The 25,547-nt window shown below is 55.0% G+C and overlaps 1 protein-coding gene and 1 pseudogene across 3 annotated transcripts; one reads left to right on the plus strand and one right to left on the minus strand.

The window, feature by feature from the left end:
* Positions 1-8,779: 8,779 nt before the first annotated feature.
* METRNL (meteorin like, glial cell differentiation regulator) lies at positions 8,780-24,442 on the plus strand. Of its 3 annotated transcripts, XM_053570176.1 has the most exons (5): positions 8,780-9,783; positions 12,405-12,431; positions 14,487-14,869; positions 21,735-21,794; positions 23,552-24,442. In XM_053570176.1, the coding sequence occupies exons 1-5, from the start codon at positions 9,365-9,367 to the stop codon at positions 23,869-23,871; spliced, it is 1,209 nt and encodes a 402-aa protein (XP_053426151.1). In that variant the 5' UTR covers positions 8,780-9,364; the 3' UTR covers positions 23,872-24,442. The 3 variants fall into 3 exon arrangements, with proteins under 3 accessions (XP_053426151.1, XP_053426152.1, XP_053426153.1); XM_053570177.1 differs by lacking the exon at positions 12,405-12,431; XM_053570178.1 differs by lacking the exons at positions 8,780-9,783; positions 12,405-12,431 and adding an exon at positions 9,831-11,257.
* Positions 21,981-23,154, minus strand: LOC128570195 (UDP-glucose 6-dehydrogenase-like; annotated as a pseudogene).
* Positions 24,443-25,547: the final 1,105 nt, after the last annotated feature.

Below are 25,547 nucleotides of genomic sequence, written 5' to 3' on the forward strand. Positions count from 1 at the left end.
TCCTTCACATGTATGTCTGCTGTTAAGCCACCATATACACCTGGCTTTCCAGGTTACTGGGAATCACCAAAGTAATGGGCAGCTCAACAGCCACTGTGATGAGACTGAATCCTTCAACATTCCTGCCTGTTCTGGGCAGGCTCAGGGCCAACTCCCCTCAGTGTGGGTTAGGAACCCACAGCCTAAAGTGGTTTCCAGAATGCAGGTTGTGAGCTTCTTGGGGTCATAGTGTCAAGGGAATGGGCTGCAACTGGCAAATCTTAAAAATAAACTCTGAGTCCATCCTGTACAATAAGGGCATGCGTTGTTTTATAAAACTTTTGGGTTAGTTTTGCGCATTCTTATGCCAGCGGGAACTGGACTGTGAAATAAAATGCGTTTCTTTTTTTTTGCAGTTTTTGGCTGGGGCCAGGTTTGAACCCACCACCTCTGGTATATGGGGCCAGCGCCCTACTCCTTTGAGCCACAGGTGCTGCCCATAAAATGCATTTCTTACAGTGATCACCACCACAGTCTGGGGGGAAAGATGAGCCGTGGTTCTGATACTAGGTGGCAAATGCGTGCTACACTGGGAGTCCTGAGGGCATGCAGGGAGGCATGCATGGGGGTCAGGGAAGGCCCCAAGGGAAGGTGCGACTTGTCCGGTCACAACAGATTTAGGGGCTGTGATCACAACAGATTTAGGGGCTGTGAGCAGCTCAGCCCAAAGTCCTTGGGTGACCCAAAGAAGAGCCATGAGACTCAGTGAGCACCTAAGGAAGGGGCCAGGGCTATTGTGAAATGCCCTGCCCCAACGCATACATGGATGGCCCCTTCAGAACATGCTTGGCAGTGAGTGCAGATAGAGGATGCTGCAGCAGGTGGCAGGCACAGCTGCACCCTTGGCCTGGTCACCAGTCTTTTATTACCAGGGAGGAAGTGCCCCTGCATACCCATCATGTACCTTGGAGCCACAGCTATAGCTCCCATAGGCTGTAGAATGCAATGGTCACGTGGGCCCTATTTCACGTGCTCTGGGTTCCAGTGACCGGAATGAAGAAACTCATGGAGTATAACATGCCTGGTTCCTGTGGGTCCCAGGTTTTTCTGACACCTTCTGAACTCTTAGGCCCCAGTTCAGGGGGGGTGGAGGTGGGGCTCAGCCCAGGCACCCCCAGGTGGGAGGCACAACCCAGCTGCCCCCACAATCCTGACACCTCAGGCACCAGCCCTGCTCAACTGTGGCACCTCCTTGGTATCTCACACGAGTGATCACACCTCAAGCACCGTGGTACCTACAGACCTGTCACACCCACTCTGAGTTGTGCCACCCTGCCAAGAAGGATTCGGGGTGGGAGGAGGCAAAGAGAGGACAGGGATGGGGACATTCACCCCAGCCAGCCAGTGCCACCCTAACCACCACTCTGAAGGTGATGGTTGGGTCCTCTGAAAGCTGCGACAATGACCTCCCATTTGCAGGGCAGAGGTGGTGGGACCAAGGGGTGGGCAGGGCTGGGAGAGCTCCAGGAAAGTGCCTGGGGACATTCAGATGCTGGTCACCCAGGGAGATGGCAGCCGCTCTGACTGCCCCTCGCTGGACTTGAAAGAAGTGGGAACAGCCAACATTCAAAGATGCCCACAAAAGCGCTTCCTGTTGACACCCCACATCCTGGCTGCTCTCACCAACTCACCCGTGGGTTGCCTCTACTGCCCCTGTGCCTCACATTGACAACTGGACCACGAAAAATAAAACCACACCACCAGCCCCCAACTCAGTGATGTTTTTGATTATTTTCCCTTTGGCCTCAAGGGTGACAGCTTGAGGCTCTGTCTCAAAAAAAAAAAAAGAATTCACTTTCATAGTAAAAAAGCATGTTTTAAAACATTTTAATTATCTCTCTAGACTCAAATTATAATCTTTCCACCTCATTTCCTCCAGGACGCAAGCAAGGCCAGCAGGCAGCAGACTACTGTGCAGGTGCCACACCCTGTGGAGAGTGACAGGGACAGGTCTGTGGGTCAGGGTTGGGCAGTGAGGAGCATAAGGGTCTGTGCTCCAAATCCCAAAGAAAGACAGGAGACCTCTCCCCTATAGCGACAAGCCCTCCCATCAGCCCTGTGGGTCTGCACCACGGTGGGTGGCCTGGAACCTCCTGCCCCTCACCCTGTGGTCAGCAACGCCTAGGCCTGGCCTCTGTGAGACTGTAGTGGCTTCTGGGTAAACTGTCCCCCCAGAATCTGGACTAATCTCTCTCTGTCTCCCTCCATCCCTCCTTCCTTTCTTCCTTTCTAAGTAATTTTAGTAATAACAGCAGGAACTTGTCATCATGGAAAAACTGGGCAAGCGCATTAAAACTGTCACACATGATTCCCTCACCCTGGTGACTTGGGAAGATGTCCCCTAGTCTTTGTTCACAAGTCAGTGTCATCAAACTGCATTGTAAAGACCCGTGGCTCATCACCTTCCTATCACAGAAATGTCTGTGAGCCTGGTGACCCCAGCCCCTCACCCTGGCAGGGTGCCTGGCACCAGCCCCTCCTCCCACTCCCCTCTGTGTAGAGGTACACCAACCACCTCTTCTAGGCAGCCCCACAGGGGTGCATCTACCCACACCAGCTGTGCCCACCAATGTTCAGACTATGGTGGCCAGCAGGGGCTCTAGGAGTGCCCTCTTCTGGCCCTAAAGGCCTCTGTGGATACTATCCCCCTGTCACAGCAAGGGACATCAGCATAGAAAGGAGGTTACCCTCAGTGCCACTGTGGGAGACACCTGAGGAGGGGGTTGTGCCCAGTCACAGTGCTGTGGTACCCAAGAGGACAGCGACCCATTAGACTTGTTCATGCGCCCTGAGAGATTTCTGAAGGGAATGTTTTCCCAGGTGAGTGGAGGCTGAGCCCACCAGAGAGGAGGCTCAGGTGGGAAGAGAGCATAAGAGAGCCCAGCCCTGCTGAGTCTTGCTGACTCTGCTTGGTGACATTAAGGGTAAACTTCTTGAGGCCACACTCAGGTCCTGCCCCTGAGCATCTGTCCCACTCCTGCTGCCCTCCCCCACCCCTCACCAGGCCCGGCACTGCCAGATCCTGTGGTCCAGTGCTCCCTGTATTGTCTGCAAAGCCCGTGTGGTTTAGTCCCCTTGAGGGCAACCCCTCCACTGAACCTGGGAGCTTGGGCACCTCAGAGGGAGGCTTGACACATGGGTGATCTGGCCACTACTTTTGGGTGGGCCTGCCTGTCCAAGTGGAAACTGACTGGGTCAAGTGGATTATCTTCTCCCACTCTTCACTGTTTGCATTTGGGACTCAGGGGACAGATGCCCCTGCCCTCAACATCTACTCTCTCCCGGGACAGGGCCACATGGACTAATAGCCTGGGTGGGGAAGGTCCCTGCAGGCTCCACCCCTACTCACCTAGATGTAGTTACAGAGAAGGGCTTGTCCCTGGGGTCTTCAGAAGGGACCTGTCCCCAGCCACCCTCAGCTCCAGCCAGTGTGGCCACTCTCGCCCATTTTGAGCCTTGGCAGTACTTGATCCTGTTTAACAGATGGTGATGAAGCCTGCCTCCTGCAGAGCTGTGCCAGGTACAGGGTGTGCCTTCCCTAACACAAAACCAAAGGCCACCACAGGAGGGAAGAGATTTGTTCCTTTTGATTATAAACATACAAGAAAAAAGCAGCTTCAGCTGCTCCGTGACTTTTTCTGGCATCTGTGGGCAAAGGTGGTCCAAGCAGAAAAGCCTTCTGGAACTCAGGTGGAAAGGGAAGAGCTGCCAGGATAGCTGCACAGCAGGGTGCTGGGTACCGACCTTTGAGCTCTGGGGGGCCACCCTGTGCCCACCTTAGCTGGCCAGAGACAGCCATGCCAGGTTAGAACAGTCAGAAGTTCCCTGAGGCCCACAGACGGGCATCATTTCCACTCGTGGTTCCTTGGGATGGCTCAGGATATGGTCCTTAAGGATGAGCAAATCCAGCTCTGGTGTTCAGGGACCCTCTGCTGATGTCCTGGGTGGCCATACACCAGAGTCTGGCCAGACCTTAGCACTTAGTGATGATCATGGTCCCAGCCTTGTCTGGGGTCCATTTGATGTCAACCTGTCACCTCTATGCACAGCTTCACCTTGTACCTATAGTTGGTCCCCCTGACCATTCTGCAGGGGTTGGGACCCCCCTTCCCCGTGGAGTGCTGCAGAGGGTGTCTGAGTGCCCAGGCTAGGATGTCCCTACTACTCACTGCCCCTGAGGCCACAGTCTGTTCATGGCCAGCCAGAAGGTAGGATGCTACCCCAAATGATGCCAGCGACAATGCTGGAGCCACAAGGCCACACAGCTCCTCTCACAGCTGAGCCACTGGTGGTGCCCCCTCCCCTGCAACCTGAGGGCAGCAACACTCCAGGTCACAAACCCAGTGGGCCTGGCTTAGAGTCCAGTTGGAGACAGTTCCTCAGCTACCAACTGAGCTGGCTGGGATGTGCCCCCTCCCACCTTACTGTGATGCAGATAGCATAACATGGTGCAAATTAGGTTAAGGAGGGGTTTAGGGGAGGATTATATGCTGAAGCTGAAGCATTGGGTTGGGGCCGGCATTTGACGGGTTGTTTCATGTTATAATTACATGTTGCTCATTGCAGTTACTACATGTTAAATTATAAGCGTTGGTTCTCGATACATCATTTGACCACAATTATAATTATGTCCCTATTAGAAGGTCAGTGAAATGACCTCAGAGGAGGTTGGGGTGACAAATGATTTGGGTGGCCAAGTGGGGCAAGTGGGGTTGGCTGTTCTCATGTGAGCAACTATGACTGGCTGATGTTCTCACATATTTTCCAAATGCTCAGAGAAAATTTCCTAGACACGTTTAGGGAATTTTTAACATTTTTCTGGATGTGCTCAGTTTCTAGGGGTGGAGGTTGATTCTTTGATGAGTGGATTCAGGTGATTGGCCATTTTGTATAGTAAAATTGCCATCAATGCATGCACATTTGAAATCCTCAAGTCTGGGCAAAAAATAAAAGTGTTAACAGTCTGTTGGTCTTTGCTAGTGGCTCAAAGAACTCACAGTTGGGGGGAGCATAATGAGGGTGGCTCCCTGTGCCCATGAGGGCCCCAATCCCTGATGAGAACAAGTGGTGCCCTCGATTAAGGAATAGATGCCCAGGGCAGCACCCGTGGCTCAGTGGGTAGGGTGCCAGCCCCATATACCGAGGGTGGCGGGTTCAAACCCAACCCCTGCCAGCTAAAACAGCAATGAGAATTGTAACAAAAAATAGCCAAGTGTTGTGGCATGTGCCTGAAGGGTGATAAAGTGAGACTCTGTCTCAAAACAAAAAAAAAAAAAAAAGAAAAGAAAAGAATAGATGCCCAAATCGGAGTCTCTGCAAAGACACCAGCCTATCAGCTTCCACCTGGGGGTGAGACATTGCATACTGACATCACATACCTTCCCCAGAGTGAGGAAATGACTCACTCTGCAGGCAACTAAGGCTCCAGAATGACCCCAACCCCACAGCAAGGAAACTTGGGAATTGGCAGGGGGCTGGCTGGTGTCTGAGTCATGTCCATTCACCAACCCACTGGCCTGCAGGCCCTCTGGTGTTCAGAAAGTCTAGGAAGGGTATCTAGTGGCACAGGCCCCTGCCTCTGCCCTAGCAATGTCTCCTTCCCCAGGTGAAGTTTATGCTGCTGCAGTTTATGCTATAAGAACTCTGGGGTTGGATTCACAGAGGAAACCTGCAGATGTCACCTGCCCCTAACAGTAGGTTGTAATCTCCAGGTGTGGGAGGACACAACCTGCCTACCCCAGCCTCAGCTCCTGGCAGGGCACAGAAAGACCATCCATGGGCTGTACCCTGAAATGTGTCACAGACATGGTCAACATCCATGCCACAGTGAGGGAAGTGCTGCTGTCTCCCAGGGTAGGCAATGGGCAGGCACAATTCTGGTGGGTTCTGGCCCTCTGAGGTCCCACAGCTCAGCCTTGGCTTTCCATCTGGACCTCACACACAGACTGTGGTGACCACTTCTTCTCCCCTAGAGAGGATGGGGATAGGGGATGATGCTGGGCTGCATCCATGGTTTAACCCTGTGAAATGCTCACTGGGAAGCAGCCCCTTTCTTTTCTTTTCTTTTTTTGTTGCTGTTGTCACTGCTGTTTTTTTTTTTTTTTTGTAGAGACAGAGTTTCACTTTATGGCCCTCAGGTAGAGTGCCCGTGGCATCACACGGCTCACAGCAACCTCTAACTCTTGGGTTTACGTGATTCTCTTGCCTCAGCCTCCCAAGCAGCTGGGACTACAGGCACCTGCCACAGCGCCCGGCTGTTTTTTTGTTGCAGTGTGGCCGGGGCTGGGTTTGAACCCGCCACCCTTGGCATATGGGGCTGGCGCCCTACTCACTGAGCCACAGGCACCGCCCCAGTCACTGCTGTTTTTAACTGGCTGTGGCTGGGTTCAAACCCGCCACCCTCAATATATGGGGCTGGCACCCTACCCACTGAGCCACAGGCACTGCCTGGAAGCAACCCCTTTCTAGCCACCCAGGGGAGAACCTCTGATAACCTCCCAAAGAGCAATGGAAGGACCCTTCTGCAAATGGACCTCCCTCCTGCAGAGGGAGGGCTTGCAGGTGAAAGAGGGTGGGTGGCTGGTGGACAGCCCTGGCCCACCTTATCTTGCACTCTGAAGGAGGGAGGTCCATTTGCAGGTGGCTTTTCTTGGCCAGGGTGGGGGGAGCAGAGGTGCCCAGGAGGCCACAAGTGACTCTGGAACATGACCCTGCTTGGAAGCCCCTTTAAGTAGACATGGGGAGCAGCTGGGGAACCAGTCCTGCTGCCTACCCCACCCCCAGCGGTGAGCTGGTCAGGAAGACAGGAATCTGGAAATTCCCAATTCAGGGACCCTCAAAGAGCACCTGTGTCTTGGGAGGAGGGACAGCCCAGGTCTTTTCTAAGAACACTGCCCAGCAAACATTTTTACCCTTTTTTTTTTTTTTTTTTTGCAGTTTTTGGCCTGGGCCTGGGTTTGAACCCACCACCTCCGGCACATGGGGCCAGCGCCCTACTCCTTGAGCCACAGGCATGTGGCTATTTTTTTGTTGTTGAAGTTACTGGACTTTATTTTTTAGTTTTGCAGAAAATCTGAGTGGGTGCAGAGTTCTTCAATATCACTACCCCACACAGTTCCCCTGTGATCTGTGTCTGTGTGTATCCATGAGCATCACTGAAGCAGCTTCTATCTGAAGTCAGCCCACCTCAGTCTGCTCCACATGTGAGAAGTGCAGTCCCCTGTACTGCCATGTATGACCCTGGTTGTAGGCCAGCCTGGCAGGAGGCAGAGCCCTGCCCTGAGCCTAGGATGGAGACAGCTCTGTCACCCTTAGGAGATGGCCTTTCCCCCTTTGGGTCAGCAGCCACCAGGGGGTCCTGAGACCCTGAGCCGGTCACTACAGGTCATTAGCTCACAGTGTCTGAACTTGTAACTTGAGGGGGTACTCACACACTGTCCCCACCCCTTCTATGGTATGATGATCTGTACCCTTCCAGGGTGGATAGGGCCCAGCAGGACTTTGATCTTATGTGTGGCCAGCACAAAAAAGCACTTCAGTGTCCACATGTGCAAACAGGACCCCTTCCATATGGCCTGGTGGTGGCTTCACTTTGTCCATCTCTCAGCACTTCTGTACCCTGGTTCACGTAGCAATGCACAACCATGATATGGAATGGGGGTGTAAAGCAAGCCTCCCAGCTCCAAAATGCACAGGTGTGTTCCTTAAGCCAAATCAGACATCGAGTTCCAGGGTGACATCATTTTATGTACTGGGCAGGGTCCTTGCTCTGGGTTTTTATTTGTTAGGTTGGCCTGACCAGCCCCAGGGCCATGCTATAAAGATCCTCACCCTGTGGCCACCTCAGTGGTCACTGTCTCCCAGCCCTTCAGGCCCTGACCTGTTCCTGCACTCCAGCAGACTCATCATTCCATCCTCCTCCCTGGCTCCCCCACCCACCCACAGCCACAACCTGCAAACCTCTGCCATGCACAGGGCACAACATGCCAAATAATAGGCTCCTCCTCCCCACTCAGGTCACTTGAAATTCCTTCTGAAATATGTCGTGGCTGGCAAAGAAATGCTAAAAGGAGGCCAGATTTCTCCAGCATTAGATGCTGTCTGCAGCCCTGGGGCCCAGACACCAGGACACAGAGGCCTGCTTTTGTGACAGCAGGGGTGGCTGCTGGTGTGACAGGCCAGTAGGCCCTCTTGGTCCTCCCAGGGGGTTCTCTGGCATGAATCTCTAACGCTGTTACCAGTTGGAACTGCACCAGTGGACACCTGGCAGAGGAGGAGATGCTGAAGAGCACACCTGGTAGCCTGCACCCTCCAGCACAGGGTTCGCTGCAAGCAACTTTGCCTCACAGGAGCAAACCCAGGACGAGGTTGCTACTGGCATCTGGAGTAAGGGGCCAGAACCCTGGTAAAATCCCACAATGCACAGCACAGCGGCCACCTTGGAAAATTATCAAGCCACGGAGTCAAGGGTGAAGTTGTGGATGGAGCCCGAGCTCAAGGAGCATGGGAGTGCGCATGGGGGAGGGGAGTGCAAAGGCGGAGCCAAGACCCCTGCGAGCAGGTCGGGGGCGGGTGTGTTTGCAGGGCACAGCGGAGAGGCAAGACTTCCGGGTGGGGGGTGGGGGGGCGAACAGAGGCGGTGTGCTCACCAGGGGTCAGGCCCTCAGCTGGGCCTCCCAGGTCCCCGGGGCTGCGGTCCTGGAGGGAATCTGAGCCTCCGTGAACTACAAATCGTGCAGAGGGTTACAACACCTTTAATAGCCACCGACCGATCAGGCACCCCCGCCACAGCCCTAAGACCAGGCTGAGCCCCTGCAGCCTTTCACGGCGGTCTGCAAGGTGGGCCACTTGCACCACCGCCGTGGGGGGTTAGGGAGGGACAGAGCGACCAGCCAGGCGTTCGGCTGGGGTCGGTACATACTTGGGGTCTCGGGCTGTACAGGCCAGGGAACGCGCTGCTGCCCCGTCCGCCCTTCCCCCTCTTGCCCCGGACTCTGCCTTCCAGCCTGGGCTCTTCTCTCCAGGACCCTCTCCTCGTCGGTTGCGCGGCCCCCTCCTCGCCACAACGTCTCAGCCTGTCTCCCGCCCACCCCAGGTTACACATCCCGGCACCCAGAGTCGCCGACTCTCAGCGAACTCGGGAGTGCAGCGCCGAGTCGGCTCACCGCGGGGTACTGGGCCGAGTTCCGGGGGACCGAGTTGGGGTGGGCCTGGGTCAGGGCGGGCCGAGTTCCGGGGGGCGGGGCGGAGGCGGGCCCGCTCAGAGCGGCAGGCGGGGGGCGGGCCGGGTTCCGGGGGGGCGGGGCGGGGCGGAACCCGCCCCCAGATGAGCCGGGACCCAAGACAGCGGACTCGCGGACTCCAGAGGCTCAGGCGGCGGCGGCGGCGGCGAGGGCGGGCCCCTGCATTCGGCTTCAGCAGCGTGGGCGGCCCGGGATGGGCGGGCGGCCGCGAGGGAGACGCGGGGGGCGTGCGACGTGACCCGCCCGGACTTGGAGGTCTCCTGGCCTGGCCGTGCCTGGTTAAGGTGTCTGCTGAGTGGGCGCGGACGCGGGGCCCGGGCGCCAAGCGGAGCCGGAGTATGCGGGGCGCGGCGTGGGCTGCCTGGGGGCCGCCGGGGCAGCTGTGGCCGCGGCCTCCCGCCCCGGGCCCAGGCCCGCCGCCGCTGCTGCTGCTGCTCCTGGCCGCGCTGCTGGGAGGCGCGGACGCGCAGTACTCCAGCGACCTGTGCAGCTGGAAGGGGAGGTGAGTCTGACCCGGCCCTGACCCCGGGCCTTGGTCCTCTCTCCTCTTCTGCTACCCTGCGCTCTCCTCCAGGGGGGGCAAAGCGTGCGGGGGCGCGGCCCGGGGCCGGCTCTCGAGGCCAAGTCCTGTGCCACTGCCCGCCGCCCCCGCTTCTAGAACAAAAGACCCCGCGGGGTCCCGGCCCCCTGGCCCAGAGGACGCGGGTGGGAAGGGCGCGTGCCTGCAGCCCGGCGGGGTAGGTCCCGGCCCGACCGCCCACGAGGCCCACGCGGACTGCTCCAGTCCCCACTTGGTTCTGAGCCCCGCGGCCCCACTCCGCGAGCAGGAGCGGGTCGGTCCTCAGGCTCTTTCAGGCTTCTGCCGGCGGGCAGTTGCGCATCCCGGGACTGTCCTGGGTCGGGAGGAGCCGAGCCTGCTTCCCGAGGCAGAGCGGGAAGGGACGGCTGCGGCCACCGGAGGGAGCGGCGGCTTCAGTGGACAGAGCAGGGTTCTCATGCTGACCGCAGCGCTGTCCGCATCTGTGCGGGCGGACACCTGTGCACGGGGCCAGGGCAGTCTCCTGCTCCGGTTCGGTGAAGGTCAGGCCGCCCTTGGCAGCCGCACGCGCTGGGTTTGGCGACCCCCCTCCACCCCGCGGTGGCAGCCGAGGACTTTTTTTAATTGAATGTGACCGCGGAAAGGAGCACGGGTCCCAAGGGAGCGGTGGGGGAGGCCCAGAGGACGCCGATGCTCACTTGAGACTCTAAGCCCGCTGAGAGGCCGCGGCCGAAGCCCGCACTGGGCAAGCGGTGTCTGTGCCTTGGAAGGGGCCTGGTCAGGAGTTGGTGCGCTGGGACCCAGGCCAGTGCGCGACTTGTCGAAAACGCTGTTGGCCTGGGCTCTCCTTGCGCCTGTTGTCTGGTGCCCTGGGGCTCCCACCCAAGCCCCTCGCGCCCTGGATTGACAGGAAGACTCCAGCTGACAGGCAGTTCGCTGTGTGTGTGTGTGTGAGTGTGGAGTGTCACGGGGTTATTCCGAGTGAAGCTGGTTTTCCGAGAAGGCAGGGTGGCACAGCGGGCTGGGCTCCTTGTCAGCTGGTGCCGCGGGTCCTCACGCAGGTCACTCACAGCGCCTAGTTCTTTGAGGAATCCATTTTCTGCTCCCCCGCCCCCCAGCGAAGGTTCGTGAGAGCGGCAAGGGCTGGGGCCCTGGCCCTAAGGGAGCCTTCTGCCCCCTCACCAGCTGAAACTCCCCCTGCCGGCGGCGGGGGCGGAGCGGGGATGGACCCGGGGCGTGGAGCTGGGGGAGTCGGCCTGCAGAATGCTGGCGCCGGCACGGGCTGGCTGGGAGCCTCCAACGCTGACAGTTCTTCTGGAGCTGTCCTCCGCCCCCAGATGCAATTAAGCTTCCGGCTTGCATCCTCTGCCCCCTGATTCAGTGCACCCCGAAACCGAGGCCTTGGGATGTTCTTCAGCAGATCCAAACCAGAAATGCAGTGAGCCCGCGTTTCCCGAGCGGGAGCTGACATCTCCCGGAGGGAGGGGGCGCCTTCCCGGCAGCCCGGAGGAGGAAGGGAGTCTGCCTCCGGCTGGAGTGAGGGTGGGGAGGCCGGCTGGACCAAACAGGTGTTTGCAGTGGGGGAGGAGCCCGGCAGTCGGGTCTTGCGAGAGCAGGGGCACTCGCTGGCCCCTCTCCCCAGGGCAGAGCCTGGCAGAGGGCACGGCCTGAGCTGCGGGTGTCAGAGGAGCGACCTCCAGACGACCTTTCTGGAGGTAGTAGGATTCTGCTCGTCATCCTTGCTGGGCTCACTCACGGCCATGCTCCGCAGATGAGCGGCAGACACTGTGAAACTCGGTAGTCCTCTGGCTGCGCTGGACAACTCCCCGTGTTTATGACTTTTTTATGAGCTGTTCTGAAGTCAGCCCAGGGTGGAGCCAGTCCGATACTGTGGATTCTGATCCCCTGATAGCAAGGGAGTTGCTTCTTATGACATGGCCACTCACAGTTGACAGGCTCATATTTCTAGGTGTTTCCAAGCAATTAAGTAGAAGATTTTGAAATCTCTCTTGCTGTGGAAGAGGCAGGACCAGCGCCTCAGTCTTTATTTAGCCAGTGGCCATAAAGGTGGACCGTGAACTTTCCCATTGCTATCAACAGGTGTCACAGGTGCCATCTTGCCTGCAAAAGGTTACTTGTCAGTAGGGCCTTTGAGTTCTGCCTTTGATTTAGAACCTTCCTGACTCTAGTGAACAAGAGGCCACCCTTTTGTTTTGGTGACTCAGTGGTGGTATGTGGGTTGGTGCCACCTGGACCCCTGGGGGCTTGCTATACAGGACTCTCTCCCTCTTTTCCATAAAGGTGTCCTACAAATGTGTCCACCAGGGTGGTAACTCCTGACTTTTCAAAAAATGAATTAATTTACTTTAATCTAAGATCAAATAAGTCTCTTCAGTTTCTTAAAGTTGACTAGAACAAGTTTTGTTTGTATCCTGGAGTACCAGAATTCCGTTACTTTGTTCCTGCTTAGTATGTCACCTGCATCTTATGTGAAAATCATAAAATACCATCATTCATGATTGTTAAAGATATGTTGCATTTTTGTAATTCCAGCAATTTTGCATAAATGGGCATTTCTTTTCCAGGTTTTCTGTGGTGGTGGATATTTGGAGGTGAGCAATTTGTGGTAGGGCCCCTGTGGTTTCACTTTCCTGAAGGGTTATCTCTGACTGGGGGTCTCGTACACCACATGCTACTGGTTTTAAAGTGGAACTTCCATGTCTCGTGCCTAGATTCCTGCTGGTCTTGCTGTTTTAGGGGGATGTAAGAGGAGGGGAGCAGGCCCTGGGATGGTCATAGATCTTCTAAGTGGGCAGTGAAGACCATCAAGTAAGGAGCCAGGTGACAGGGCTCCTTGTGTCTTCTGTCTTCATCTTATTCCTCGTCTTCTTTGTGGAGTGACTTCTAATGAAGTGGAGCCAGGTATACCTACAAGATGCAGTTATGTAGGGGATCAGAGGGTGGCCCCGGGCTCTGGTCTGCATCCCCTGAGAGTTGTGGGTTGGCCACTTTCCCCCAAAGGGGTTCCCTCAGCCGTTGCCTGAGTGTGGTTGGAGCCTCTTCCCCCTCCTCTGCTTGGATGAGGCAGGGTAGTCAGAGGTGTCCAGGGTCTCTGCTGTGGTTTCTGCACTCTCTGGATGCTCAGGACCTACGGGGGGGAGTGAAGTCTCAGGCAGGATGGTTTGTGTGGAAGAAAGAGCTGAGACTTGGTCCCTGAGCAGGAAGCAAGTGTCTAGCTATCTCCTGATGGAGATAGGAGGGTGAGGGACATGATAATATTTTGTTTGGGCTGCATAAGACAAGAGCTGATTGTAGTCCAAAGTGTCAGCCACTTACCATTTAGTCTAATTTTCACACAGCACTGTAATCATGCCTGCCCCCACATACGTGTCAGATGAGTTGTGTGGGTTCTATTGGCTTAGTTTATAAGTCTGTTCTCTGTGTGTGACCCTGGTAACTGGCTGGGGCTGGGCTAGCTATCCTGACCCAGGGACTGTGGGGGTGGAGGCTGTGCAGGAAGGGTTCACCCTTGACACTTCCCTCTGATGTGGTCCACAGGGTGGCTGCAGCCCCTGCCTGCAGCTGCAGTGTGAAAAGTGAGGTTTGGGGGCTTGAGCGTGAGTCACCCAGCAGTAAATGCAAACCATATGTTATGCATTTTCTCCTTTGTAGAAAGGGTTTCTGGTAACTCACTCAGGCTGGCTCTGGATATAGCATTGTTTATTTCACATAAAAATCCTAAGAATGTGGGTGAACCTGCCTGAGATCTGATCAGAACCAAATTTCATGTAATAAAACACTTGCTTTGTCAAAGTCACTGGTTTCATTGCAGACCCACTTGGTGGCCATGACGTCTGCTAGTGACATGCTGACCTTTACATTACAGTTTCAAGTAAGAGAAACTTTAATGTTTTTGATGGTTTCAATTTTTTGAAAACGTAACTGCCTCTACTCAGAAATTGCCTCACCAAGAATGTAGCACACTTCATTCCTTCCTATTTAGCACTTACTACAAGTAACATTAAATTGTTACTTACACATTTGCCCTTCTCTCCAGTGGAAGAGGCTCACCTCACTTCTGTAGTGGATCTTCCTTTAATGATATTTGGGTTTACTCTAAAAACTAGTCTCGAGGGCAGGGTCTTCAGGCTTGGAAATGAATGAAAACAGTTGCTCATTACTTGGAGGACAATGCAAACATATGCATTGGTGAGGTCCTGGGAGACAGAACTCAATGACAACCCCCAACTTGTTGCCTATCCAGAGTGGCAGCATTGCTTACTGTTCCCACACTGTGGCTGTGTTCCTACGCTCCTGATGCTCATCGCACTCCATTTTGGAACTTGGGCTGGGACTCAGGGCTGCTGCTGTTTCCTTCATTCTCACCTCTTCTGACCTGTAGTAGGTCCAACCTCCCTGGTCCAGGGATGGTGCTGAGTGGTGGGCAGAGGCCGAGGTGGGCAGAGGCCGAGGCAGGCTGAGCACCTGAGCTCCTGAACCAGTCAGTGCTGTGGCACTGTCCAAAGCCCCACACTGAAGGGTGGAGGTTGCCTGAACTGCCTTGAGGGTGGGGCTGTGCCAGTTGGGAGCTGTTATGGCATCCTTCTGGGTGGGGGTGGGGGTAGGGTAAGGGAGCTTTGCCTGGCTGACTGTTTCTTCTCCCGCAGTGGGCTGACACACGAGGCGCACCGGAAGGAGGTGGAACAGGTGTACGTACGCTGCGCGGCGGGCACAGTGGAATGGCTGTACCCGACTGGGGCTCTCATTGTCAACCTGCGACCCAACACCTTCTCACCTGCACGGCAGCTCACTGTGTGCATTAAGCCCTTCAGAGGCTCCTCGGGGGCCAATATTTATTTGGAAAAAACTGGAGAACTGAAACTGCTGGTACAGGATGGGGATAGCACTGGCCAGGTGCGGTGCTTTGGCCTGGAGCAGGGCGGCCTGTTTGTGGAGGCCACACCCCAGCAGGACATCGGCAGAAGGACCACGGGCTTCCAGTACGAGCTGACGAGGAAGTACCGGGGACCAGCCCTGCACACACCATCGGGTGAGCACTGTGTGGCAGCTTGGGCTCACTCCTCTGCACAGGTGTCGTGGGTTTTCTCCTGACCCGACCTCTGCAGGACCTCTGAGAAACGCTGTACATCTGTGCATTGGATATGGCGGGTTTGCTTGGAGAGTCTATGGGCAGCCAGCCAGGGACAGTGGTGCCCTGCATATGACTCCCTGTATAGGGGTGCTGGGTGTGGAGACAATGCCTCTGATGTTGTGGCCCTTCCAACAGAAACCACCCTTGACCAAACTGGCTGTGTCTTGTCCCTTAAGTGCTGGGCAAGGTTGCTTGCTGGAGTAGTGCTCCCCTCCCAGTGTGTAGGCAAGCATCCCCTGAGCATGGCCAGTGGTTGGAGGGGGAGAGTGGGCCCCAAACTCGCCCTGTGCATGTGTTCTAGTGACAGACCAGAAATGGGTGCTTTACTGTTCAAACTGCTGGTGATGGGCCAATAGCTCCTTGTGTTGGCTTAGCCCCTGCAACAACAGCACATTTGGGTCGGGGCTGATGGTGGTGCACAGCTGGGAACAGTGAGTGGTCCTCTTTGGACAGGCTATGAGGATCTGGGGACCTGGGAGGTTCTGGAATAGAAGGGGCCGTGTGGGCTGGGTCACGCCTTTGGCCACACAGGGCTTGGACAGTGGGAGCTTGGCTCCAGGTTCTGCCGTTTTTCTTCTTCTTTTGAGATGAGCAGCTTCTCATGTGGCAGGCAGGTGGTGGGCTGTCTCATGGCATCTGTGGACACCTGCACTTGGGAAGAGGGGCTGGGCCCATTTGTGGAGGGCTTTGCTGGTTTCTAGAAAGTTCCATGGACAGACACCTAGAACTGTGTGGGCTGTGGGACCCACATGGTCAGTCCTCACGCAGGGCTGCCACCTCACTTGAACTATGAGGTACCTCAGAGTCTTGTCTTTTGGGGACACCTGCCCACACCACCACTAGTTGTCAGGTCAGAGGAGAGTCTCTGACATCAGGGTGGAGGCTGAGGGCTGTGCCACAACCCCCCCACCTTATCCCATGGACCAACCTGACCCTCAGTGTTAGCAGTGCCTGGGTGGAGAGGCCTGGCCTGGGGAGTTGTCCCTAGGACCAGTACAGTCTCTGAGTCTCAGGGACTGAAAGATTCCCCTGGGACACCCAGCCTGGTAGGGTCTGGTAGGACAGGGATGTGGGCTACATGGCCTTTGTCTTGTAATTAGCAGTTGCGGTGGGTGGCAGACCTGGGGAAGGGGACGCCAGCCCTGCTCTGGGGGCCTTGGAAATAATAAACTCACAACAAACACAAAATCTGGAAAAATCTGAGCACAAGATGAGTTTTCCAACTGTTGAGTGGCTCACTGAGGCAGGAAACCGGTTCCAAGAGCTTGCAGACATTGCTTCTGCTGATTGAAGTGGGTTGGGCCTGAGGACACTGGGCTGCTGAGCCTGGCTTTGTCTGCCTGTGCTGCGGGACCTTTAAAGAGGCTGCGGGGCTGGTCACCTGGTTGCTGCTGTCACAACTGCACATCTTGTTTGTGCCCAACAGATGTCTGGTGGAACATTGGCTGTGTTGGTTGCTGATGGGGATGGCTCAGGGGGTTGTGTGGCTTCATTTCTCTTCTCTGGGGCAGGATCTGTGCCTGCTGTGCACTCGTGTCCAGTTTTTCAGGCCTGGAGTGACTGGGTTCAGGAGATGTACATGGTTTCTGTGGGGTCCCGTAGGGAGGCAGCAACCCTGGGTGTGTAGTGACTTGAGCCACAGCTCTGTCACGGGTCATGCTCTGGCCTCCACATACCTCTTGCGACTATGGGGGCCCCTTGGATGTCAAACCAGCTTGGGGGCCAGGACTTTGCTGTGTGGTGTGGAGTAGACACTGAGGGTTCCCTCATTACCCACAACACACTTAACTGGCTCCAGGTGTCTGTTTACACAGAGCCCACAGGGATGTCCAGATGGTGGGATTCTGGTAGCAGCAGCACAGAAACACCGGAGCTCAAGGCAGGGACCCAGACCCTGTGATGTGCCAGGGGTGGTATCCCCCTTAGAGACAGCCCCAGAAACCCCTGCAGGGCCCTTTCAGAGGCCATCCTGCTCCATCCTGGTGGAGTGGAAGAGTGGGAAAGGGACTGGGAGCTGATGTGTCCCCGCTCACCTTTCACCCAGGGTGTATAATGTGGAATGTCAGCCGCCGGCTGTCTAGCAGGGCAGCTCGTCCAGGCCAGGCCCTCTCAGTGCCAGAATTTCCCTTGTTTTCATTCTGGCCCTTGTGTCAGCTGCAGGAGGAGGGGTGGGAACTGTACCCCAGGCCACACACACACTTTAGGACCAGGCAGGACCAGGTGGTTGTCGTACCTGCCAGGAGTGGAGGAGCTCCCTCATGAATCTGAACTGACAGTTGGCACTGATGTGAGAGAAGGCTTGAATCCCCCACGGGTGCTGTGTGTTTGAGGGTCATGCTCCTGCCCATCTGGAGGCAGCCTGCTTCTCAGACAGGAGACTGGGCCTGTTGGTAACAGTTTGTTGGTGCTGGGTCCTTCGGGTTGCAAAGTCAGCTTCCTTGAATGACAGGCTCACAACAGCCTAGAAGAGACCAGAGCGGGTAGGCTGCTTCTCCAGGGGGCACAGCAGGAGGGATGTGACCCAGCCCTGGGGAACTCTGGATTTGGCCACCACTAGTAGGACCTGCTTGCCCTGCACCTTGCACCTTCCTCATGTCTGGGGAACTTTGGTAGGACACAAAGGCAGCGAGTGGACAGGTGGAAGAATTCATGGGTCTGGCTTGAGGTTGTACCTAGACATGTACTGAGGACTTGGTGGATTCTCCCACCCCTAGTCTTTTGGGGACACTGGGCCAATGAAACTGCACCTCTCACCAATTACAAAAATTAACTCTTGTATATTCAGGGGATGGGCAGCACCAGCACCATGTGGGCCAAGGAGCAGGAGCTCAGCCAATTCTACAGAACAGGGACAAACCTGCTTCCCTAGGTCACCAGGCAGGCTAGATGTGGCCTGGGGATCCTTTCTCTGCTTGGATTTTTCTTGGGGTTTGCATACCAGGTGCTCACCAGCTTGGCTGCCTCTGTGCTTGGACTTTGGGGTTGGGGCTCTGGGCAAGGCCCAGGGTGAACTGGTTGTCCAGGGCCGGTGCAGTGGCATTTTAGATGTGCAGTGAGAATAGAAGGAACAAGCAGAGGACATTGCCCTGATGCTGCTCACAAACACACAAAAGTTACATTACCAGCTTGCATGGATGCCTGGGTCCTACAGTGTCTGAGGCCTCAGTCTCTGCTGCAGAGCCCCTCCAGGAGCTCAGGGTTTGGGGGACTCTCGTGGGCATGTGGAATGGGTAGAAAAGTGCAAAAGAGTAGGAAAAATACCTCATTATTTGTGTGGAAGCAGGGACAAAGGGTGTTGGTGTTATTTACAGGCATCCCACTATTATTATTATTATTATTATTTTTTTTTGCGACAATCTCATTCTGTTGCCCTGGGTAGAGTGCTATGGCATCATAGCTCACAGCAACCTCAGACTCTGGGGCTCAAGCATTCCTCTTGCCTCAGCCTCCCAAGTAGCTGGGATTACAGGTGCTTGCCACAACACCTGGCTAGTTTTTCTGTTTTTAGTAGAGATGAAGCCTTGGTCTTGCTCTGGCTGGTCTTGAACTCCTGAGCTCAAGCAGTCCACCTGCCTTGGCCTCCCAGAGTGCTGGATCACAGGTGTGAGCCACCTGCCTTAGAGGCTTCTCAGGCCACTGTAATTATCATATAATCACTTCACATCTTCACCATCTCCCGACCTGAAGGGAGGAAGGGTGTCCTCTCCAGGAAGAGGGCAGCCCCCAGGACCATCCTGGCCCCTCAGGCAGCCTCTGTGGGCCTGAGGGGCCAGGATGCTCTGCCCACCTGCTCCTTGTGGGAGTGCCATGTCTGCTGTCTCAGCTGCCTTGGAGACCAGCAGTGATTGTCACTTGAGGTTTCCCTGTGGATCTTGTGTGTCTCCACTCTGGTTGTCTCTCTCGGGCATTGCTGCTAGACTAACATCCGTAAGTCTGCAGCCCATTCTGTAGCCTCCAGCCTTCAGCCTCCTTGTACTCATGGTGCAGCCCTCCGTCCGTGCCTGCTGCCACTGCAGGGTCACCACAGCAGCCCCGGCTGCCCCTCTGACCCTGTTTTCTTTGTTCTTCATTCAATTCATTTTACACATATTCCTGAGTGTTCATCGAGGATATCCATGCCCAGCCCCCACCCTCTGAGGAGGAGGGACAGAACTCCAACCCTTTGCTGACCCTCCCGCACCCCCGGAAGTGAGATGTGATGTGATGTGTCGTGACCAGCGCATTCCACAGCCTTTATGAGCCTGACTTTGACTAGTAATTGTTTCCAGATTGTGCCCTTGGCATGCACTGAGTTGTCTGTGAAGGTGACCCCTGCTTTGTGAAGCTGAGAATTAGAACAGGGAGGTCTCTGGAGCCATGCTTTTTGAGCTCAGTGTTGATGGCAAGGGCTCCTGGAGGCTTTTGGAGAGGAACCTCAGGCTGCTGACACCTTGTAAAGCTAGGGCCTGGGCCAGGGCAGGTGCCAGAGCTGGTGCAGGGAGCATCTCCCTCCCTCTTCCATATCCTCCAAGGTCCCAGGGCTTGTCCCACGGCCAGTGACTCATAGAGGAGAACGCTCCAGGGCTTGGTGACACACACATGCTCAGGTCTGGCGTGAGAGTGGTGGGGCATCCTGGCTCCCCATTTTCGAGATGGGACCCGAGTGCATGGCTGCCTTTTCCTAGCTTGGGTCTCACTTCCCACCTCCTGCACTTTCTGCCCCTTGCACGGCTGTGGTCATAGTGCCCTTTAATCTCTGACTTGCCCTCTCACTGTTGAGGCTGCTCCCACTCCCACAAGGGACCCCGGGCTGGGGCCTCTTGCTCTGTGGGCCCTGGACAGGTGACCAGTCAGGATGGAAAGTCTCACTGAGTCTCATGTGCTCTGAATAAAAATGCCACCTGAAATTTGAGACACCTTCCTCATGCCTCAGTGCTGCTGGCCACACAGCGAGCCAAGTGCCATGGGGTGGCACCCTGGACAGCTTCGGGGCCCAGGTCAGGTGCCCCCTGTGTGGGGGCTGCAGCATGAGCTCGTGCATTGTCAGCAGGAGGTGGGGTTGGCTCCTGGGACCCATCTTGGGGTGGGGGTATGAGGAGTCCAGGCGTGTCGAAGGGTGTCTCGGGGCTGGCTGCAGCCCTTCCAGACCAGCAGAAGGCTCCACATCTGGAGTTCCCGGACAGGCTGGACTGGATCTGGACGCATTGCAGGCTGTTCTTGTTCTGCAGCTTCTTTCTGGCAGCTTAATAGTAGCAAACGCAGCAGCAGGTGGTGGGCGGGCCAGTGAGTCAGGTGTACTGAACTGAGGGTGACTACACACCCTGCTTGGCCAGGGCGTGCCAGCCTCACCCTGGGGCAGGACTATGTGGTGAGCACCCCAAACAGTTCGACCCCAAGGGGCCCACAGAGACCCTGTGGTAGCCCAGGCTGCTGTAAACTCCCTCCAAGGCCTAGTCCAGCCTCCACTTACCCCTTATTCAGGCCCGTGGGGCTCTCTGCATATCCCAGACCCTGGAAGGCCCTTCTGAGCTCCTGCTCAGCTGGAGATGCTTGGCCCATTTGCAGTGGCCAAGGTGCTGGACGCTTGTGCTGCCCTTTTCCCCGCCAGCACCTGGCTGGGGTCTATACAGCCACCAAGCAGGTGACAGCTTGGCCTGGCTCAGACTGGCAGGCAAGGCTGGCCAAGTGCACCACGGTGTTGGCATCTCATGGGCTGGAGAGCCCCAAGCAAGTACTGTCCTGTTCTGGCCAGGATATCCCAGAGCATTTAGAAGGTGAGATGACTGCGGGGAAACTTACCTCACTGAGATTTCATGCCTTAGAGTTTCTGCTGTGTTAGAATTGGGGCCAAAACCTAGAAGCGAAGACTGAGCAAGGTAGAGGTCTTCCACTAAGACCAGGTAATACGACTGTTTTCCAAACCCACTGTTGAGCCTAACACACAGCCCTCAGAGGCTTCTGCTGTGGGGCCGTCGGGCGGTGGAGATTCTGGCTGTGCAAGTCAGACATGGCCCGTGTGGCTCTTCTGAGAAGACTCAGCATTTTCTGGGCTCTTCGGAGAAGCCTGTGCCGGTTTGGACAGTGTTTGTGGTGGGAACCTGGGTCCCCGCAGGATGTGACCTTCCTCCAGTGTGATCTGGGGAGGTGAGGGTGGTCCTGGCCCATGGGCATGGAGGATGGGGTGAAGGTGACTGTAGTCAGGGTGTTGTTGGGGACATGGTTTCAGTTCAGCCAGGTGGTTTTGTGTCTGTGATGGAGACCTCAGGTGATTGAGCTGAGCATGTTGGTGACACCACCTCACTGGTGAGCAAGCTGGCATGACAGGAGGTCCCTGTCTCTGAAGCCTTGGGATGAGGGTCATGTTCTCAGGGCACAGGGCTGTCACAGCCACTACTCAAGCACTTCCAGTTCAGAGTGGGCTGAGCATCCCCTGGGGTCAGCCTGGGCATGGCCAAGGCTGTACTTTCTGTCTTCTGCTCTGCCAGCTTAGCTGGGAAGTGGTCTTGGTCACAGGGGAGCAATGTGGGCACTCTAGGACTGTCTTTAGTTGGGTCTGCTGAGCATGTGTGACTGGCAGGTGGTGAACCCTGGACCTGCTCTGTCCTAGCTGACACTGTCTCTTTTCTTTTCTTTTTTTTTTTTTTTTTGTGTGTGTGTGTGTGTGTTAAATTTTTTTATTTTACTTTTTAGTTGACAAACAATAACTGCACATATTCATGCGTACATAGTGGTATTTCGATATATAGAAAAAAATTACTCTGATCCCTGTCTCTTTTCTTCCCAGCACTGTGCCGCCCTTGCAGTGACACCGAGGTCCTCCTAGCTGTCTGTACCAGCGACTTTGGTGAGTGTCTGCCTCACAGCTCCTGCTTGTTTGGGCAGCAGCCCCCCCACAGGGTACCACATAGCCTTCCATGGGCACCCAGTCCCCAGGTGCTCTGCAGAAGCATGGGTCTTGGCCTCAGTCATGGGAAAGGTGCTTTTCATTCTGTGCCCAAAATGGCTCCCTAGCCCAGGAGCCAGGAGTTGCCTACAGAGAGAGTGGGAAGGTGTTTTTGCCAACTACCAAGCACTCTCCCATTTTGCAAATATATATACTAGAGGATTATCCTGTTATCACTAGTGTCCTTTTTGAATGTAAACCTCAAAATAGCTATCTTCTTATCAGTCATTGTATTAAACAGACTTGTCTATGATTTGGGAAGCAAACTTCCCCCTCTGGTATTCTTATCTATTACCTGCTGCCAATAATGAGCTACTTCAGGCAAATTCAGAGCCTCACAGAGATAAACCACATTTACAATATCTTTTTGGAAATAGCTCCCACCAAAACCAACCCTGGCTTTTAGAAAATTATTTCCAATTCTCTGGTCCATTCCAATGGCTGTTGTTACCTCTTCTACATAAGCTCCTGTTGCTTCACAGAGGGCACTTGCAGAGTTAATACTGCTGATTCTCTGGGCAATAGCATTTGGTGTCAGTTTGGAAAGCTCTGAAGACCAAATATCAGTAGTGAGAATCTTTTCTCTGGGAAGCCAGTACTCACATACAGCACACAGGGCCTGCATGGTTCTCTGGCCTTCTGGGTCAGTACTCTGTATGGGTTCCTTAGGTCCTTGATAGGCGTTCCCTCTGTCAAGAACTCCGGTTTGGATGGCACCCGTAAATTCAAGTTGGGTTTTGTGTTAGCATCAAATATACGATGGATACTTTCTGCTGCCCACACTGTGGAACTGTGGAACTGTGCTTTTCTCAGTCACAAGTTTGTACCCATTTGAATTTTGTACAACACATCTCGCACAAGCTTCAGTATACTTCAGATCCTGTTGCATGACCTTTCCCCATTCCATAGGTTTTTGTTGGTGTATTCACAGAAATAAATACAACATCAGGTTCTTTGATGGCATCATCAATATTGGTAGAAAAAAATAGATTTTTTCCTCGGCAAGATTCTACCACTTCTTTTAGTCCTGGCTCATAAATAGGAAGTGTAGAATTCCATGCATTGATTCTTGACTCACTCAACAGCCATTACCCTGATTTTAGGGCACATGTAAGCAATGATACTACACATGGGTCCTCCAACATAGCCTGCACCGATGCAATAGATCTTCTTAATTTCAAACGTGATTATACTGCTTCAGGCACTAAGGGGGTGGCTGCTTTTATCCCAAACACTCAGACAGCACCTTCCTCTGGGCCATGCTGCTACACCTTCTCATCTGGGATGATGTCCTACTGTTTAAATTGTACTTTTTTAGAGCCATGGTCTTGCTCTGTCACCCAGGCTGGTGTGCGGTGGTGTGGTCACAGCTCCCTGCAGCTTTGAACTCCTGGCTTCAAATGATCCTTCTGCCTTGGCCTCCCACAATGCTGGGACCACAGGTGTGATCTGCTGTGTTGGCCTAAAATGTACTTTTCAATGGGATTCCTAGATGGCAGAGTCTCGGGGTTCAGCTCCCGGTCCCAATGCCAGTTGTTGCCAGGGGCCTGCAGTAGCCTTGCTGCATGTGGGGTCAATGTGTTGTATGCCTGTCTTTGTCTAGCACCTGGCAGTGCCCACTGGACCCTGCTGACTGTTCCATTTCCTTTTCTCCGCAGTTGTTCGAGGCTCCATCCAGGATGTCACCCACGAGCCAGAGCTTCAGGAGACCGCCATCCACTTGCGAGTGAGCAGACTGTACCGGCAGAAAAGCAGGATCTTCCAGCCAGTGCCTGAGGGTGGTAGCCACTGGCAGGGGCATGTCAGGACACTGCTGGAGTGTGGTGTGCGGCCAGGGCGCGGTGACTTCCTCTTCACAGGCCACATGCGCTTTGAGGAGGCCTGGCTTGGCTGTGCCCCACGCTTCCAGGACTTCCAAAGGATGTACAGAGACGCTGAGGAGAGGGGACTGAACCCCTGTGAGGTTGGTGCGGAGTGACCATAGGGACCTCAGGCTGCCTTCCTTCCCCAATGAGCTTCTGTGCCTGCCCTGGGCTGCACAAATCCTGGTGGGAGCTACACTGGACCATACCACTGGGGCCCAGGCCTGGCCCTGCTTTGTCTGCACCTCCACCATCTGAGGAGGTGCCTATGGATCCCACAGGTGCCTGTGGGATTCCAGTGGGGGATGCCGTGGCCAATCGGAAATGCCATAAAATGCAAACTAAGTTATTATGTTTTTCATAAAAAAAGAAATGCCCATAGGAAGCAAATTCCTATGTCTTCGAATGTCTTGGTGTGGCACTTATGTTCTTTAAAAACATTTACATCATTGCACTCAGCCTTGTATATTGGATGAGAACCTGTGGCTGCAGGACATAACCATCGGTCAGCCAGGCTCTGTGCAAAGACTCAGCACCGTTTGGAGTTGTTACAACAGAAATGTATGGAGCCAAATACTTATGGGTTTTTTCCATTTTGTCTTTAAAGAATGTGCTTTGCCAGCTGTCGTCCTTTTTGGGCTGCAGGTTGTTTCTGTTCCAGAGAATAAAAATCAAGGCCTGCCCAGAGCCAGTGATGAGTCTGTCTCCCAGCTGGTCAGGTGTGTGTGGCCATGGGAGCTCCCTGGACACACTCCAGAGTTGGCCCCAGCCAGATGCCCTGCCCAGCTGCTGCTGACAGCACTCCTCAGCACCTGCCCTCTCCCTTTCCATTAACCCCAGTGCCCTTTGACCCCAGCTTCCACCAAATGCCCGAGTCTACAGCAAGCCTCTGCCTGGGATCAGGTTGGTTGTTCCATATCCATGAGTTTTCTGTGGCTACTGTAACCTTTCTCCACCAATTGGGGGGTTTGAAACAACAGAAGTTTATGCTTTCTGAGTTCTGGAGGTCAGGATCCAAAGGTCAGGGTGTCAGCAGGACCTCACCCCATCCAGGGCTCCAAGGGTACGGCAACTTCCAGCTAGTCTCTTTTAACTTCAGGGAGCTCCAGGCATTCTTAAGCTTGTGGCTCCATCACTCCAGTCTCCTCTCCACGGCTGCATGTTCTCCTCCCTTGGGAGTGTGTCCAGATCCCTCTCCCATAAGGACACTGGTCACTGGGGTGCATGGGAGCCACCCAGTGACCTCATCTTCACTTGACCACATTGGCAAAGACCCTATTTCCAGATGGGTCACATTCAGAGATCTGGTGGACATGAAATTTGAGAGGACACTACTCCCCAGTAGAGGGGGTCTTTCGGGGTGTCAGATAACTTGACCCAAGCCTGCACCCTCATTTATGAGTCAGGGGTTTCCTCCTGTGCAGCTGCTGAAAACGTGGTGGGACATGGAGAGGCTCCCGTGGTCAGTGAGCACCCTCCTGGCCTCACCAGAGGCTGAGCTATGCCGGATGCCCTCAGTAGGCACTGTGCACTAGTTCAGGTATGCACTGGCTCAAGTGTTCTAGATCAGGTATGCACTCTTAGGTGTGCACTGGCTCAGATTGCACCTGCTCAGGTTTGCACCAGTTCAGGTGTGTGCTGGTGGGTAAGGACAGGTGCTGGTGGATAAGGACAGGAAGCAGCAGTACTGGTGTCAGGTCAGTCCCACTGGCTTCCAGCAGGATGCAGCCACAACACAGGTGCTGGTGCCAGGCCTAGTGTGGGGAAGGAACTGAACCTGCTTCTGGTCTGT

Source organism: Nycticebus coucang, chromosome 18 (genome assembly GCF_027406575.1).
Source record: "Nycticebus coucang isolate mNycCou1 chromosome 18, mNycCou1.pri, whole genome shotgun sequence".
Lineage (NCBI taxonomy): Eukaryota > Metazoa > Chordata > Mammalia > Primates > Lorisidae > Nycticebus > Nycticebus coucang.